Here is a 19633-nt window from a genome sequence, read left to right on the forward strand (position 1 = left end):
GGCAGCGGTGAATCGGCCCAAAGGTTTTTTTAAAGAGGAAAAGGAGACTAGCTGTGTGAGCACTGTCTCAATCAAGTTTCTAAATTTAGCACTTTATGGGGATGTGCAGCCATGGGTTCAAAAGGAATAGAAGTATGACAGGCCAATGGGTTCCCCTTAATCAGTTTTTAAACTGTGCTATTTCCAGAATTTTAGGTTCATGCTGTATATAAATTGGATGTTTTTAAGAAACATAACAATGGGTAAATTTTCCCACTGTGCATTATGAAGAGGGCAGTTTTAATACTGGGAAAAGAATACCAGGAATGCAAACAGCCAAACTGTTAAAACTCGTATTTTCAAATTTCAGTTTTTCTAGTTAAAATGGAATAAAGAGTAACTTTGCTTTCACATTAGAAAACAACTGCTCACATGGTTATACTGTATAAAATTACGTTGTTTAATTAAATGTTTTTTAATGTTTTTGGAGTAACTATAATTGATATCATAATTAGATAACACATGTACCAGTTTTTAAATCCTTGTCTCAGTACAAGGATTCCAACAGTATCTTGAGTTAATGTTAAAAGTAAGTTATACAGTGGTTTCAACTGCATCTCAGTATTTAAATCCAGAGAGTTAAACTCTGACACTGCAAAATGGAAGTGTCAACCAAATACAGTAAAACACTTCACTATCATTATCTAGCAAAATATGCGTGTCTGATACATGACTTCACAAAATAATTTTCTAACCTACTTCACGATAAAAATAACTTATGAAGCTCTTGAAATTGACAGAAGATTTGTTTGGCTGACAGCTATTAATTCCAGAGAATGAACCACCTTTTCCAGTCAACCTTCAAATATTTTCCAAATAATAACGTTAGAGGCATAGTATAACTCAACTAAAACTTTCTAAAATGTACGAGAATGCTCATTCACTTAGTTAATTAGGCAAAAAGCAGAATTCTTATTTTCATGTTTTATTTCTAAATCTGAGATTTCACATTACCAAATCCTTCATTTAAATCCAAAGAAATGTATTTGACCTTTTCCTTGGAACACACTGTTGACTTCTACAAGGTAAATCATAACTGTATTAAGTCTAACCGGGAAATGATGTATCCATTTTATTTTGATTCATAATTAATAAAAATTCAATAATTTTGGTTTTGTGAATAATTACAAACACTGTTATTCAATCAAGTTGATTATGATTAACCTCTCAACCTCTAGAACAAACTGTTCAAAGTAAGTTGGTCTAACAGTGTACCAAATTGCTAAATCTTACTGGGAATATATTTGATCAACAACTTGGAGTGGTAAAATTAAAACGAAGCGCTACAATTTTCTGTTTAGCTCTAATTATTATGTGCTTAGAGTTAATTAGTAGGATAGGAACTGACTGAGGAAAACATAAGCGCATATTGTTAAATTCAAGTCAGCACAGTGCTCACAGCAGCAAATACTGCCATTACTAATCTAAGACCTTCAAATCGCTATCCACCCAAAATAAATATTAATTAAGCACCAACTATGTGCCAAGGCTTGGTATGATTTCTTCCTATTCTTCTCGAAAGAAATTCTCCAAAATGAATTAAACTCAGTTGTAATTATCCAAAAGATTTTTTAAAGGTTAAAAAAAATAATAAGTTTTTTTAATAGAAAAGTATAACTTGTTTTGCTATTTCACAACCCCTTTCCTCTTCTTAGAGGGCGTGTGATCATCAAATCTTACCCTTTCTACTTTTAGGTGGCCAGATACCCTCTCCCTGTCAATCATATTACCAAACCTCTGACCCAGGTCTAGGTCAACTCAAACTCAGGTTTAATAAACTTCTCACTATTTACCTGAATTTTATATTTTCAATCTAAATACATGTAGGTGGGGGCAGATAAAGTGGCGAGGCCCAGAAGCCTTGCGATCAATTGCCGTCAATTTGGGTTTGGGGCATCCTCTCCTGCTTCGTCCCATTCAACTTCAGTCTGAGCTACATGTGATCAAGTACATTTATTTCCTACTATTTATGAGGGAGCAGACATTTGTGGGACTCTATATCAGGCATCCAGAAAGGATTTTACATTGTACTCTTTCATTTAATCCTCACAATAACCCGTCTGGGCATAATCACCCCCATTTTACAGATGAAGAACCCTAGGTTCAGATTAATTTGCCCAAGATCTACAGCTAGTAAGTGGCTCAAATGGGATTCAGACATTACCTCTGGCTTTTCCCGCAATACCACAAGGCTCCTACTCTTAAGTCACCCAGAATTTGACACTAGAATTACAGAATCGTTGTATTAGTATATCTAACATTTGCAGAGTGCTCTGAGTTTTCCATATGATTAAACCCTTTGCCTTTTTAATCCTCACAGAAACTTTATGAGGGGAGTATTATTTTGCTACCCCCAGATGGATTAAGTAACTCATCTAAGATCACACAGCAAGTTAAAGGCAGAACCCAGGTCTTCTCACTCCTCATCACAGGCTTTACTGCACTACAAGGATGGAATTACTCTCACTGCCAAGCCCACCCCTTCCTGTAAGTCAAAAGCTTTCGAATCCTACCTTCTATAGGTGGCACGGTGTTGAGAACACAGTAGGTGCTAGTTCCGCAGAATACACTTTGGGAAACGCTCTAAGGAAACAGAAAATAAAATGTAAAACTAATCTTTGAAAAAGATAAATACTGGCTCTTCTGTGATATTCCTGCCAAAGATGCAAAACCTGAATCTAATCATGAGGAAACATCGGACAAATCCAAATTGAGGAACATTCCACAAAATGGCCTATAGTCTTCACAAACGTCAAGGTCACGAAAGTCAGAAAGGACTGAGAACTGTTCTGGATCAAAGGAGGCTAGGAGACAATCAAGTGCCACCCAGGGTCCCCGCGGGGCCTTTCTCTACAAGGTCAGCACTGGGTCAACTGGCACCACCGGAAGAGCTCGGAGGATTCGACGGTAGAGAAGTCTGGGTGTTCATTTCCCGACTTTGATTCCTGCACTGTGGTGATGGAGGAGAATGTTGTTTGTAGGAAACACATAATAAAGTTCTGACAGTCAAGGGGAATGAAACATACCGGCAACTCACTCTCTCACATAGTTCACGGGGAAAGAAGTCCTCTGCACTACACCTGCGATGTTTCTGTAGGCTAAGAGTGTTTCAAAATGTAAAGTACACGTGTGTGAAAAAAAGATCTATGCTGCTGAACCTCTATTACCTGTGCAGTTTTTTTTAACAGGGAGCATATGTGCTGTACGTACAGTACATTGTTACTAAGAAGAACCAATGCCATTTCATTCTGCAGCTCAGTCAACATTCAACGACATCATTACCACTTCCCAACAGCAAGGCCCACAGCTGACTCATTCAAACGGATCTATGAGTGCCAACTACCAGCACGGCGGGTGGAGTGAGTCAGGGAGACGTTGCAAGACCAGGTCTCTGCTCTCAGGCTGCTTCATGTAGATAAAATTAAAGCTTTCATATAAAAACCTACACCATGTTGTACAGCAGAAACTAACACAACATTGTAATGCAGTTATACTCCAATAAAGATATTAAAATAAAATAAAAAAAACTACACCACGGTAACTTTTAAAAAGGGGGGGAAAATTTCTCTGAGTCTTGCCAGCCAATTAGTCTGGGTCCCTTTTTGTTCAGTTGCAATATTAAATAAATTTTTAGATTATTCCTCCAGCACTATAAACCACAGATTTATATACCTAGAAAACCAACGACAGTTCAACAATCACCCTCAACATTTTATGTTTAAAATATAAAAAACTCAGTTCTCTCACTTACTAGCTGTCCTTGGGAAAGTAATTTAACCTCTCTGTATTACCTCATCCAAAAAAGTACAGAGAATTGGATGGGATAATGCACACACAAGGGCTTTAGATTCAAGAGTACCACTCAATATAAAATGCCATTGTTACTACAGTTAATGAGGATGATCTTTAACAACCTTAACATTTTCTGAGAATAAACTGATGACTGCCTGGACTTTCTGTGCCACAGAGAGTGTTGAAATCTGACTAAGCTGACTCCCCTGAGGTTCTGACTTTCCTCTCCCTTAGTGCCACGGGAAGTGAGTGCTTCACCACAGAACAAGTCTTTCTCCACAATGTGATTCCTAGCTACCAGGATAACCATCAGCTCCTAATCATTTATTTCTTGTTTCTGGAAAATTCTTGTTCCAGTACTTTTACTGTCCTTCTTCTGCTTGATTTAATCAATAGTGGTAACCACTGATTAGCAATCTGGGCCTGAGGATTCTCCCCGTGAACTATGGACTGACCTCAGCTTTCATGCTCCTTTGGAAAATTCAACATTAGTCTCTCCCCCTGACCGAATGTGGGATTCTAGACTTCAGGCAACATCTTTGAGAGTCGCCAGCAACAGCCTTCTCAGCACAGTAATGCAACATCCCATCTTAATGTGGTTTCCAAATTGAAACGTGAAATTTTACGGTGTTAAAAAGAATGTTTTACGTTAAAGACAACATTTTCTGGCTTCCTATTACCAAAAAACAAGATAGCTTAGGTTTACCACGGATCAAGACATCTCGCAATGGTCTTCTCAAAAGTTTTAAAAACCACTAATGTACAGTGGAACACATTAGTGAATGACTTCATAAAAAGAACTTTTACACCTGACTTCAAAGTTTGATGACAGGTAATTTAGTGGTAAAACATATCATATAACAAATCGAAAGAATTAAACGCTAAAAACAACATATGTAACAGAAATATCACAACCAACCAACCATGATTTCTCAATAGCACTAGCGTAATAAGTGAAGTCTTAATAGTTCATTTAAGCAGGAAAGAAACTCACTCACATAACTTGAGAGTGAAATCAAATGACATCCCACCCTAAAAAACACAATGTTCTCAAAGCAAATAAGGCGAAACAAGCAAACTCACATAAGCAATGGCTACCTTGTATGAAGTACTCAGGGGCCAGCCTCTGAGCTAGCTCCTTTCACAGGGCCCCTGAGACCTGTCTCTGAAAGCCAGACTGGCCCTGGAGTGCAGAGAGGAGCACGGGTCTGAGGATCTGGAGTCACGGGGTCCTGAGCCAGGCCCACCACTGCCTGCTGACAAGGCCGGGGCAGACAGCTGAGCTCTCTGTGCACAGACAAGGGCGGAGTGGGAAAAGTACAAGCTCTAACGCCAGCTCTGGATTCCAGTCTTCATGCTGCCCTCCCTGGCTGGCTCTCAAGTCTGACTCCGACCTCCCTTCCCTCGGGAGCCTCCCTCTGACTGAGGCGAGCAGCCCAACTGGTGCTGTCTGAATAGCCTGTATTTCCCTCCTGCCGGAAGCCTCCATCTTTATCATAACTCCTTCCATGTGTTCTACACACATGAAAGGAGCACCTCACGTGTGCCAGACACCGTCCTAGGAGCTGGGACCCAGCAGTGAACAAGACCAACAAAGGTCCCACACTCATGGGGTACATGCCAGTGGGGGAGGCAGGTGGTAAGTGGGATAAACGCCGTGAAGGAAATAAAACGGAGTGACGCTCTATGACGAAAAATCAGGTAGGGAGAGCTCTGTTTCTGAAAGCACATCCATGTGTGGAGCAAAGGGACTACTTGATTAGAGCATCAGGAAACCCGGATTCTCTCGTTAACTAGGTTGAGTGGCTCTCAGCGTGGCTGCACTTCAGTCATCTAGGGAGATTTTTAAAATTCTGATGCCCGGGCTGCAATCCTGACCACTTCAGCCAGAATGTATGGAGATGGAACCCAGGCATCAGTATTTTTTAAAGGTTCCCAAGTGATCCCAAGGTGTATCCAAGGGTGGGAGCCACTGAAATAAACAGCTGTATGACTCTGCTAACTCTCTGACTTTGCCAGTTTTCTCGAGAATAAAATCACAGGTTGACCTTGAGCAGCGCATCCCCAACTTTAATGCACATGTGGGTCATCTGAGGCTCTTGCAGGTTCTGACTCACAGGTCTGAGTGGTGCCTGAGCCTGTGCCTCTGAGACACCCCCATGATTCATGGCCCCACCTAGACTATCAGAAACTAGATGATCTAAAAGATCCAGTCCCAACACTCCTGACTGCACAATTCCATGGATTCCTAATAGACTGAGAAAGTACTTTTGTCTGTTAACACAAACTATAATACAAAACTATACCAGAATATCCAAGCAAGAAAAGCAAGAGAAACTACAAGGATGGTTACTCAATTAAGTACAGTGTCCAGGGTCTGCTAGAAGTGCCCAAGAGAGGACACAGAAGCTCTTTAAAGTATTCCCTGCCTTCAAAAGGTGTATCTAATTGGAGACAATACTAAAAAAAAAAGAAAAAAAAATGTAATGAAGAAATAATACATGATTTATTAAAGCCTGAAGTGAGGAGATGAGAGCAGTATGGAAACCTAGTAACTATCTGTGTACCAGCACAAACTCCTTGGAGGCATGGAATATGTTTTATCCATTTTTGCTTCCCTTCAGAGAACCTAGGTCAGAGGGTTACACATAGCCACATTCGTTTTATATACTAAAAAAAAAAAAAAAAATGTATATATATAGTTTTGGATGATGGAATAAATGAAACAAAATGCTATATAATGAGAAGTGATTACTGGCTTTTGGACAGAGAAGCTGCATGATGAAAACTATATTTACAGTTCTTTGAAATAAGGACTGACAATGTTTAAGTCTCCATAGAGTCCCTTTAAAGCTACCTGAGGACCCACATAGCTTATTAAAACAAAGGCAGAGAGATGCCCCATTGAATGCAATAAACCAGTTATATCAATTAGAAGTGATACATTAAAAAGATTTTTGTCACATAGTTTTAAATTGAGCCTTGAAATTCACTGATCATTACATATAACATGACATACAAATAATCAAAATTAAGGCAGAGTCCGAAATTCTCAGCACCTTTACTAAACTCACCAGTTCTGCCTAGCATTCTAGGCATCGTGCCTAGTTAGGCAGGCTAACTCTTAGAACAAACTGTGTCATGGCTCAAATACCATAAATATTTACTTCTTGCTCGTGTAAAGTCCAAAACAGTAGATCAGGAGGCAGCTCTCCTCCAAGCAGCGGCTCGGGCCCCACATCTCCTTCCATCTCATGGCAGGAGCCTTCCTACGTCACTGGGCTCTTCTGCATCAGCCAGCAGAGGGAAAGGACACGGATAACCGAGCCGGACGGTGCTACGGGCCAGGCCTGGAAGTGGCACACTTCTCAGCTCTCACACCATTGGCTAGGATATGGCCACAAAGCCACACCTAATTGCAAGGGAGGTTGGGAAATGCAGTCTGGCTACCTGCCCAGGAAGAGGAGATAGGTTTCGCAATCAGCTAGCAGCCTCTGCCACAATGCCATTTGTAACTGTTTGGTTTTTTTTTAATTATAGAAGAGTCACTCCTTTCAGAAATACCTTCTAAACCTACAACCTCCACCTTTAATCCCTAAGGCCATTCAGCATCTAAACCCAATCTAGCAGTTTTTCTACTCCAATAAATATTTTTCTAACATATTCAAAATAAGACGACATCCAGGGCATCCTTGAAGGGATGTCTGGCTTTTTTGGTACTTAATGTCTGGCACATAATAGAAGCGCAAATATTCGTTGAATTCATGGACGAATGGCATTCCCAGAAGTTCATGGAAAGGGAAAAGAATGGTCCCATCTCTTGCCCTGGTGGTGGTAGGATTTACTGAAGACCATCAGTCTTTTTAAGAACCTCTGTCTCCCTCCCCTAAGGCCACCCTAAGTTGCCACCTGTCTTCTGGAACCTGAACAATCAAGCAGTAAGACAAAAGCTACTTTCGACCCAGTAAGAAGAACTAAGGGGGTGAAGATACTCTACCATGTTCACGGACAACAACAGAGCCAATGCTACCATTGAGAGCACAGGCCTGCTCAACAAAGAGGAACACAGGGTTTGTCAGAGACCAGGCTCTGGAGGCCTCCATAAAACCGGGCTAATGACCTCTGAGACTAGAAAGCCAACATGCACCCTAAACACAAACCACAAAAGGTTAGTGGGGGAAAAAATTACATGGTATAGTACAAAAACATTTTGTGCTCATGTATTACCTCTTTTCAAGAAGTTCAAAATATATCATAAGTGCTACTATAATAACCCTCCCAATACTCCTATGGGATAGAGACAAAATTAAAGTGTGTACTCAAGTTAAAAGGAAAACGTCTGCTAGGTGGCTGACTTCCTACTACTGGGGCCAGCGCAGTAAGAAAGTGAAGCAGTAACCTCTAAGGTAATTGGGGCACAAACCATTTTAGGCTCTCAAATTGAGTTCAACACCTAGAATTGAGTTCAAAAGCAAACAAGTTGCTAAAACAAACCACAAAACAGTTGAAGGGCTAAGACGCTAATACAGGAACTAATACTACAATATATCAAGCCTGATTTATGACCTGAGAAATCACATTAATTGATTCACTATTACCAGAGATTCATGTAAAGCATATTTAAACTGATTTCAGAATGAAAAAAAAAAAAATTCTTTCTAGGTATGAATTGCAATATCATTAGAATTTTTATAAACTTAATTTGGCTAGGAAGCCAGTATACTCAATTCTCTGAAAATAATCAAAGAGCACTTATTAAATGTCCTCACTTGTATAAATAGATTCTAGTAGAACATATTCAGAAAAAAAAACACTATATGAAATTTAAAATTACACTGTCTCAGCACTTATCATTACTAATACTGATAACTTTAACTACTCAAAGAGAGATATAAAATATCAACCCAACAAGCTAGGCATTCCATTTGATATTATGTACATATAACAAGCATTTTCACATTTAAAATCTTATTCTGGCCCCAGAAGGCAGCAGAGCAGACGTGATGTCTGTTCTAGAAAAGGCACCAAGGCACAGGCAGAGACACTTGCCAAGGGCCACAGGCTGGGAGGGGACAGAGCAAGAACCAGGAGCAGGTCTCCCTACACGACTCCGGGGCTGTTCCCACAGAACACAGGCTCTCTCCCTAATAATGCAATAACGCTTCTCCACAAAGAAGCAATGCAAAAGTTGGGGCAGAAAAAGATCACAAGTTGCTCTGACAGAAAAGCCAAAGCACACGAGGAACACGGAAGAATACCTAGTAATCCAAGCTGGGAGTTCAACATCCTAAAGGAAAGGCCAGCAACACAACAGCTACACACACACACAAGTCTGGATGTTGATCTGGTAGAAGGATTTTCCGTGCTTCTCAAACATTTTTTAGTCCATGAACCACAGACCACCCATCACCTATCACTACTTGCTACGGCCCCAAAACTAAAACCTCATCAAAACCAAAGGGGTGGGGACTTCCCTGGTGGCGCTGTGGTTAAGAATCCGCCTGTCAATGCAGGGGACACGGGTTTGAGCTCTGGTCCAGGAAGATTCCACATGCCGTGGAGCAGCTAAGCCCATGCGCCACAACTACTGACCCTGTGCTCTGGAGCCCGCGAGCCCCAACTACTGAAGCCCGTGCGCCACAACTACTGAGCCTGCGCTCTATAGCCTGTGAGCCACAACTACTGAGCCCGCGAGCCAGAACTACTGAAGCCTGCACGCCTAGAGCCCATGCTCCGCAACAAGAGAAGCCACCGCAATGAGAAGCCTGCGCACCGCAACGAAAAGTAGCCCCCGCTTGCCGCAACTAGAGAAAGCCCACGCGCAGCAACGAGGACCCAACGTAGCCAAAAATAAATAAATAAATAAAAATTAAAAAAAAAAAAAAAAAAAAAACGAAAGGGAGGAGGACACTGTGTCTCACAGCAGAGCAAGGAGGCGTCCCCTTGAGTGGAGCCTGGCCACGTGGGGCCTCACCTAATCCAAATGCAGCCAGAACTAGGAAGAACGCCAAGACACTCTCGGAGGCCAAAGACATCTGTCCACGTGCAAAAGCTCACACACTCCTCTGTGAGAAGGGCTCTCTTGATCCACAGTCCTAGTTTGTGGTAATTTGTTACAGCAGCAAAGATAACTAATACACTGATCAGGGCCCAGTGAGTTCTCTTCTCACCTTGGACTTGATCAATCATTTCACTATCATTTTACCAGCACTCTGCATTTACCACCAAAACCCTTGAAAGAATTGTCTACTCTCTCACTACCTCTTTCTCATCCTCTCAACTCACTATCAAATTGACAAAATCAGTACCTTTTTCTTAGTCTTCATTCTACTCAACCTCTCGGCATTACAACTGATAACCTCCTTACAACCCTTTGCACTTAAGCGTCCCTGACTTTATGTTCTTCTTGTTCTATCACCTCTCTGACCATTCTTCCTCAGTCTCCTCTGGTCCTCTCCTCTCTGGTGACACTTAAATGGAAGCATTCACCACATTTCTGCCCACAAGTCCCTTCTCTTCTCCCATGACAATTTCACACACTACTATGAATTCTACTCCTAATTCATCTGAACTGATTCATTCTTTCAACCAACAGGCACTGTTCTGGGCACAGAGCTGTATAATAGCAACAAGCAAGACAATCAAGGTTCTACGTTCATGAAACTTACATACTCTGCCGGAGGCTCTATTTGCCCCTCCAGGTCTACTCACCACCCTTCTCCACCCTGCCCTGTGCCAGGGAGGCTGACCTCTATGGACTCCATCTCCAGGGCTCCCTTGCCCTCTGAAAGTTCAATGAAGAGAAAAAACAGGGTGATATGAATGACTCCCTCATCTCTGATCCACATTCCCAATGTCATATTGTAGGCATACATGCTAACGCTACCCCAATTACACCCAGAACAGAACCGATAACATTTGCATCCAGTCTCCCCAAAACATATCCCTCCTTATTCCTCCCTCCCTCAGTTAACGGCCTCACTAACACCAGCTGTTGAGGTTCGCAAGCTAAAGTCACCCCCAACTCTTCTCATCCCTCAAGGCCCACGGTCAGTCAGGCACAAAACTGTACCTCTCTCACACATACACATACAGCTCAGTCGCACCAGCTCCTTTTTGCAACCCACTGCTACAGACGTTCCTGCCAGGAGCTACTGTCTCCCAACTCCAGTCCTTCCTCTTTGCTCATTCATTCATTCATTCAACCAACAAACGTTTACTAAGCCCACCCCAGGTGCCAGGTATTCAAGCCTCTGACCACTAAAGGTGTAAATCTAACTGAAGGAGAAAGAGAAGTAAACAAGCAGGTTCAACACAAGTGAAAGAGCTAGGACGAGGAAAACCATAAAGTACTATGGGTGCACCAGGGAAGGGCACACAACCCAATCTGAAAAGAGGCAAGGTCAAGAAGGCTTAGTCCGAAAAGTGTTATTTAAGCAGAAACCCAGAGGACGAGGAGAGGCAGCAAAACAGAGCATATGTGTAAGTATGTGTGTATTTGTTTTAGAGGAAAGTGCACCTTCTAAGCCAAGGCGATGACAATGCGCAAGGCCTAAAACCAAGAGAAAGCATGGTGCCCTGAGACAACCAGAATCTAAAAACATTTACCACAGCTGGAGTGGAGAGGACGCTGGAGCAGGAAACAGGTGGTCCTTATTAGCACCTTCAAGGAGAACTGACTAACCAATCAATCCCACTCCTCCGCTAAAAAAACAAACAAACAAACAAACAAAAACCCTAAAAACCTCTCCCAAAGCAGAGAGAATAAACGCCAGGCTCCTCAGTCTGACTTTCCAAGCCCCTACAACCCGACCCTTACCTACTTTGCCAGGATCATCTACCCACATGCACCAGGAACCCCAGCCTCCCCGGTACTCCTGGCTCTGTGCCTTTGCTCCATTTCCTCCACTTGGAATTTCTCATCAAACCATCATGTTTGCCTGTCAATAATGCCAGGTCAAATTCTACCTCCTTCCAGAAGTCTTCCCAGTTCCTTCCAGCGCATGATTACACCATTCATTATGACCTGCCTTGACTCAGTTACATCCATATCTGCTCCCCTGCAGGCTGGAAGCTTCTGGAGTATTATGAACAGAAGCGAATCCTAATTTCCGAGACTAGGACAAATGTTCAGAAAAATATTCAATTTATCAGCATTGCACTTCTAAGTAAACAACCAAAGAGGGTCATGAAAAAATAATTATTTTTGAATTATATAAATACAATCAATCAAAAGCCTAGATTTCTATATGTTTTCAATGAGTATCTCTAAATAAAAATGGCTACACACTGCCTCATAAGATTAAAAAACGGTAAGTAGACAAGCTCAGAAAGGTTGTTACTTGCTCAAAGTCACAAGGCACTTAAGGGGTAAAGACCAGAGTCAAGGCTTCAGGGACTCCTCAAAAGCTACAAACAGCCAGATATAACCACAGTATCCCCATGTATCTCCCTAACCAGCCATCCGATTACCTAAAACTTCCTTCCTTCACTCTTCCCTCAATTAATTCCCATTTTCCTTCAGAGTTCAGCTCAAGAACGCTCCTCCAAGCTTTCAGATGAGCAAATCCCTTTCTGATGCACTACACTCGCCTGCATAGCATGGACGTGATACAGCACTAGGAAGGCAAGGGCGGTGTATCAGTTGTAATCACACATGGCACCTTGATTAACGCTGGTTTCCCTGTCAGCTGCGTGAGGACAGGGACCATGACTGTCCTTCTCTGGGCCTGGCACTTTATTATTATGTGTTGAGTAAATGAACTGCCTTAAGAGTATAACAGTAACTGATAGTCACATGGCCTCCACAGGACTACAAGATCCTAAAATAATTTCTGACACCTCCAATAATAATAATAATGACAATTACATAAAATTTAATGTCACATTATTGTAATATATTCTAACTCTTTTATAATCAAATATTCATGAATGGAATCTGTTAATTCTCTATTAATCAGAATGAGTGTTAACCAGAAGACCACATTTTTTCTAAACCCGCAAGGCACCAGCAAACTTTCACATCAAAAGAACACACACACAAGAAGCCAACCTATACAGTCTATATGAGTAACTATTTGCTCTCCTGGAACCTGAAAAGTCCAATTCCAGCCTCACAGGGAATTAGGTTTTTCCACAACACAGCCTACTATATTAATAAATTTAAACAACAATTTTTTTAAGGCAAGATGCTTGGGTGCTTGAGTTAGGCAGGACTAGTTCCCAAACAGCAGATCCATAAAAAGGATTTAAACTCCCCAGATTGATCCACCCATTTAATATATAATCCCTATCAATATCAAAACAGCCTTTTTTGTAGAAATTGACAAGCTGATCTGGATATTATATGGAAAATCAAGGAACCCAGAATATTCAGAACAATCTTGAAAAAGAAGAACTGTTGGGGGACAGACACTTCCCAATTTCAAAAATTAACTACAGGGGGCTTCCCTGGTGGCACAGTGGTTGGGAATCTGCCTGCCAATGCAGGGGACACGGGTTCGAGCCCTGGTCTGGGAGGATCCCACATGCCGTGGAGCGGCTAGGCCCGTGAGCCACAGCTACTGAGCCTGCGCGTCCGGAGCCTGTGCTCCGCAACGGGAGAGGCCGCAACAGTGAGAGGCCCGCGCACCGCGATGAGGAGTGGCCCCCGCTCACCGCAACTGGAGAAAGCCCTTGCACAGAAACGAAGACCCAACACAGCCAAAAATAAATTAATTAATTAATTTTAAAAAAAAATTAACCACAAAGCTACAGTAATCAAGACAGTGTGGTACTGGCATAAGGACAGACATACAGATCAATGGATTAGAAATGAGACTCCAAAACCAAGCCCACACACTTATGGGCAACTGATTTTTGGCTAGGGTGCCAAGATACTTCAATGGGAAAAGAATGGTCTTTTCAACGAATGGTACTGGGACAACTGGATATCCACATGCAAAAAAAGATGAAGCTGGAAGCCTACCTACCTCACAACATACAAAAACCCAAAATGAATCAGAGGCCTAAATGTAAAAGCTAAAACTATTAAACTCTGACAAGAAAACATAGGTGTAAATCTTCATGACCTTGGATTAGGCAATGATTTCTTAATTATGACAGCAAAAGCATAAGCAACAGAAGAAAAAACAGATAAACTGAACTCAATCAAAATTTAAAACTTTTGTGCTTCAAAGGAAACCAGCAAGAAAGTGAAAAGACAATCCACAGAATGGGAGAAAATATGTGCAAATCATACATCTGATAAGGGATTGATATCCAGAATATATCAAAAATGCCTACAACTCAAAAGCAAAAACCAAACAACTCCATTCAAAAATGGGCCAAGGCCTTGAATACACATTCCTTCAAAGGAGACACACAAATGGCCAATAAGCACAAGAAGAGATGCTCAACATCATTAGCCTTTAGAAAATGCAAATCAAAACCACAATAAGATACCACTTCACAGCCACTAGAATGGCTGTAATCAAAAAGACAGATAACAACAAGTGCCAGCAAGGATGTAGAGAAATTGGAACCTTCAAACATCACTGGCGGGAATGTAATATGATGCAGCCACTTTAGAAAGCAGTCGGGCAGTTCCTCAAAAGTTAATCACAGAGTTACCATATGACCTAGCAATTCCACTCCTAGGTGTACACCGGAGAGAACTGAAAACACATGTCCATGCAAAAACATGTACACAAATGTTCATAGCAGCATTATTCATAGTAGCCAAAAAGTGGAAATAACTCAAATGTCCACCAACTGGTGAACAGATAAATAAAATGCGGTATATCTATATAATAGAGTATTATTCCACCATAAAGAAATGAAGTTCTGATATACAGCATAACGTGGATGAAAAACATTATGCTAAGGGAAAGAAGCCAGTCACAAAAGGCCACATATTGTAGGATTCCATCTATATGAAATGTCCAGAATTGGCAAATCCATAAAGACAGAGAGTGGATTTCTAATTGCCTAGAGCAGAGGAGAGGGAGGAAAGGAGAGTGCCTACTCACGGGTAGAGGTTTCTTTTTGGCGTGATGAAGATGTTCTAGAATTAGATAGTGGTGATAGTTACACAACTGTGTAAATATACTAAAAACCACTTAATTGTATATTTTAAAAGGGTGAATTTTATGTTATATGAATTATACCTCAATACAGCTGTTATCAAAAAGGAATCAAATCCCTTTATGTATCTTTAAAACATTATATACTTTCCTCTTTTGTTAAGCAGAGCATACTTAGTATTGCTTGTGAATACACTCAAGGTCATCACTATGAAACATCAATTACTAAGCAGCTGTATATTCACAGACTTCAATGGTGCGCTGGCTACTAGCCCTTTTACATAGACCTCCAAACCACTGCCTTCAGCCTTCTACCTGTTTACTATAATTTTACTTCCTCCTCCTACCATGAGAAATCAAGAAAAACCTGAGATTAGATGCAGGAAGGATACGAAGGAAAAGCCAAACAAGTATGCATACAGGTAGCCGCATGTGCTTAAGACAGAGGCTGTTCCGTTTCCTCCCTCCAGACCCCCTCTTCAGAGGCAACGTCTCCAACCGTCCAGGTTTAGTGGTCCACAAGAAGGGGAAAGGCACGAAACCAGGTTTAGTGGTCCCAAGCATCTCAACCGTGGGACACCTCAGAAGACACTGGCCTCCCTCAAACTGCCTGGTCCTCCCTGAGAACCACCAGGGCAATGGCTGCCAGACCACCAGGTCCCCACGTGTCCCGGCTGCTTCACCACCACTCCAAGCACGAGCCCTGGGACAGCTGCTACACCCACTGCTGACTTGCTGCACACACAAGTGGGCTGGCTGGCTGAGGATGCCCCGCCTCATAGCTGTAGCCACAGGGAACATTTTCTCTGCAAAAAGTTTACTCGCTATAGCGAGGGGACATGAGAAATCCATTTTGGAGTCAATATTCTTTCTTTTACACTGTTTGATGGAGACAGAGGTCAAGGCGTCAGGACCCCCTGCTACAGTCCCCTTCTCCCACAATCCTTCACCTTAAGCCCCTCTAGGTGATCAGCAGGCCAGCAACCCTAACCAGCCCTCTCTCAGCGTGCACCGGACCGGGGTGAACGCCCAGCCTTGGAAACAAAGCAAGTGGCTGAGAGGAGTCAGTCCAACCCTCCGTCTGGAGTATTTTAAACACACGCCATAGAGACTGGAGTCAGATGACGGTGAGCCCTGGAACCAGAGTCAGGATGCGCAGAAGCCACGACCAGGACCCCTGCCCACTGCGTGCAAACTACAGTGCGGCAAGGAGGCTGCGTGCGAGTGAGAAGCCTTGTCTGCAAGGAGAAACGGGGAGCGGCAGAGAGGGGAACCGGCAGAGCCATGACCCCCGCTCAGCCCCAGGGGCTCCAGAGGAAAAGGCCACTCCAGGCTCTCCGGGTGCAGCTCCCAGACTGTCCAGTTCACTGAAGTCTCCGTCCTGGGAGGCTGAGATGGCCTCTGCTCTTCTTACACAAAAACCACCTTCACTTAACCTAAGTGGCTTGTGTCCCCTGCAAGAAAAACGGCTCCAACTAAAGGAGGGCCTGCTTCCCCTCCCTGACATCAAGTGTCCTAGTGTCCACTTTCTATATAAACGAACCTCAGAGCCATCTGATGTTCGTTTAGTGTGTGTGTGTGTGTGTGTGCGCGCGCGCGCGCGCGCGCATGCAGGGATAGGCGGGGTGAAGGGGGGGTATTCTGATGCTTTATTTAAGGCACAACCTGCCAACTTAGTGTAATGAAAATATTGCCACACATTTACTTTTAGCTCCTTATAGCTACTTTTCTCATTGGGTTTTAAATCCACTTGGGGTTTTTTTTTAATTGTGGAAAAATACACATAACCTAAAATGTACCACTTTAACCCTTTCTGAGTGTACAATTCAGTGGCATTAAGTACATTCATGCCGTTGTGCACCATCCCCACTCACCACTGTTTATCTTTAAAAGCGCTCTGAAAGCCATGATTTTTTCATTCTTTTGTACTGAACAGGGATTTCCGTCTAGGCTCTGTCATCAAGCGACAAGGCGGTGCCGAAGGCGCTGGAGGGGAGACAGCAGAGAACAACCGCAACCACCTGGAGCAGCCCCAGGGCGGCTAAGTCCGTCCTCGGTTCCTCCGGCCCCGGCCACAGAGGCTGGAGCCTAAAAATACCAGCAGAGGACACACACCGGCTGTCAAGGAGATCCAGCCCAGTTAGAAAGGCTGCCACTATCACCTGATTTGCATCAGAAGACACCCATACGGGCAGCAATGGGTCATCTGTAGAATAATCAGATTCAGTGGAGAAAGACTGATGGTCCTCGCCTCCCAGAGTGCCTGGAATAAATCTCTGGGCCTTGAACTTGGTCAAGTAATCCATGATCAATTTCTGGAGGACCCCTAGGAAGAAAAACAAGTACTTCAAAAATGTTGAGTACCCACTCGCCACCTTCCGCTTGTTACAGCTCTCTTTGTAAGCACAACAGCCTGTTACCGATAAAATTAAATGAGGAAGAGACCTCCATCAGAAGCTTTGTCAAAGCAAATGATTCAGCCAGCACATTTCATAATGGCAGAGACAGAAAGGATAAGGCAGAGAATGTTGCCAAGAACACCGGGAACTTTAACTTGCCCCTCAGTATCTTTAAATATGAAAGAAACTTTCAAAAACTAAATTATATTCAAGGTATCTCCAAACGCCAGGCCTGGAGCAGCCCAGGGAGTATGCCCAAGTGAAGATGCTATATGATCAATTACAGTGGACTCACCGGAACTCCCCAATCCACAAGAGTTTCTTAGTAGGAAGAGTCTAGCAATCGATACATCCTAATAACAGTTATATTAATCAACTCCAGGAAATAAAGCTAAATGAATATAAATAATACTACCTTAAACATAAAATGTCTGAGGTTAGCAGACACTTTTGCATTTGTAATCGTGTATTATTTAAGTCTGTTTTTCCAACACTATAAACTCTCATCCATATTAGAATAAAGACCTGAAATGTGTCATAGGGAATAACTAAGCAGAATGAACATTTTTGTGCTGTGCATCTTTAACAACCTTAACAATTTCTTTTGCAATTTTTAACTCGCAACGTGTTAGACCTAAAAAAGTAAGCCCTCTCTGTATACCAGAAAGGAGGCACCTCGGTGACTATAGTTCAAATTCCTCGTACACAGACGGCCTGACCTGGAGGAAGTACCTCAAAAGGGAAAGAGAGAGTTACACAGAATAAGACAGCTGCACACCAGCACAGCAAGTCATGAAGTGAAATCCCACACATGCAACTTCATTTTCTTAGCATCATAAGTCAGATTGGGAAGGAACTTTAGAGGCTGTCACTAGGACTACTCTCTACCCAACACGTGAATCCCCGTAAAATTATGACCAACTAACTCATTATACGAGAGCAGAAGCCTAGGAAAAGCAAGATGAGATGCTGAGCCAGAATCAAGAGTGACGAAGTAGGATCTGGTAAGGAAGAGAAGGCTGCAGAGGCCAGGGAGAGAGGCTTCTAGCATCCGGCCTGCAGAAGTGGCAGCAAGCACAGCAGAAAATACACCTCTAGCTGGGGTCCTTGCTCCCGTTCGCCAGTGCTCCTGGCTACTGAAAGAGAAGAGTACGAGCTGGGAACCACAGTGGACTTGTTCTCAAAGCCATACAGGAAACCTAAGCCTTTGTGGCCAGAGGACTCATCTAGCACTGTTTGGTTCAGGGTAAGACAAAAATGATATTGCTGGCACTACAGCTAGGCTGCCCAACATTTTGAAATCTGATATCAAAACCCATAACTTTTCATAAATCCTACAGCAGTACACAGCAGAACACCGTTTTGAAAATGACTGAGTGTTTACGGAAACCCTCTACCATTAAATATTCCTTTCTTCGATAGTATTTACAATTAGATTCCTTCCTGGAGATTGTATTTAAATAGTTTTAAAATGATTTAGTTCTTAGAGAAAATAATAAATGTCATTTAAGTCAGCTTCAAATGCTTATGCATGTCTACTTGCTCTCATTTTTTTTCTCAGAGCATCTACTTAAAGGAGAAAGCTAAATAACAGACCACAAATCTCTGTTCCCCACCAGAAAACCTGGCTCAACCTAAAGGAACACCAAGCTCTCATTTCATTTAAGGCTGGGAGAAGACAATATCTCTGAGTTGTCAGGAGGTTTAAAAAGTCATCTCAGGAGTAACACTGGGTATCAATCAAAATGGTTGCAATTCGAATCATCTCTAACCATAAACTGTAACTGAGCCAAAATGATTTTTAAATATAACACATTTTACTTGTAGATGTTTCTTGGCAATTAAATAACTGGAAAGTCAACAAACCCCCAAGAAACCAGAGAAAATGAACTTTTTTTTAAAGCTCACCATTCATCAACTACAGGAGGCCCGAAAGATGCCAGACGCCAGAGGCTCAGCCTCCAACGCAGCCCTGCAGAGGCAAACTCCAAACAAGATTTCTTCAAGAACTGCTCTCACGCAGCACTAAATTACAAGCAGTGACCTCCCTGGAGGAGAAGCTAGAGTCAACAGCTACAGGAGTTATATGATCTAGGAAGATAAAACCCAACTCCGACACAAGAGCTGCCATGCCAGTTACATAATTATAATCACAACATATTGAAACTCTAAGTATCAAACAATAGTTATTTAAAATATTTCAAGAGCAAGAGAATCCCTCCCCCCTCAAAAAAAATCCAAATGTATTTCAAAAGTAATTTGCATAGAATATAATTTAATCTGCAGGCCTAACCTCTCTGAAATAAAGTAGAATCCTCTGATTTAGCCAAATTACAACAG

The 19633-nt window shown here is 42.3% G+C and overlaps 1 protein-coding gene across 16 annotated transcripts in view; it reads right to left on the bottom strand.

Annotated features, from left to right (window-relative positions):
• Nucleotides 1–19633, bottom strand: part of CAMTA1 (calmodulin binding transcription activator 1) — an 899438-nt gene that overhangs the window by 853450 nt on the left and 26355 nt on the right. For 9 of the 16 annotated variants that reach the window (XM_082467635.1, XM_082467626.1, XM_082467628.1 and 6 more), the window contains exon 2: nt 2553–2622. The exons of 1 other annotated variant lie outside the window; for it this stretch is intronic. In XM_082467635.1, the coding sequence (XP_082323761.1) occupies nt 2553–2622 (70 nt within the window). Of the gene's footprint in view, nt 1–2552; nt 2623–6998; nt 10616–17056; nt 17240–19633 lie in introns of those variants that run through there. 6 more of the 16 variants (XM_082467632.1, XM_082467633.1, XM_082467619.1 and 3 more) reach the window with 3 other exon arrangements.

The sequence above is a fragment of the Balaenoptera physalus genome (assembly GCF_965194825.1).
Source record: "Balaenoptera physalus genome assembly, chromosome: 1".
In the NCBI taxonomy this organism is placed as follows: domain Eukaryota; kingdom Metazoa; phylum Chordata; class Mammalia; order Artiodactyla; family Balaenopteridae; genus Balaenoptera; species Balaenoptera physalus.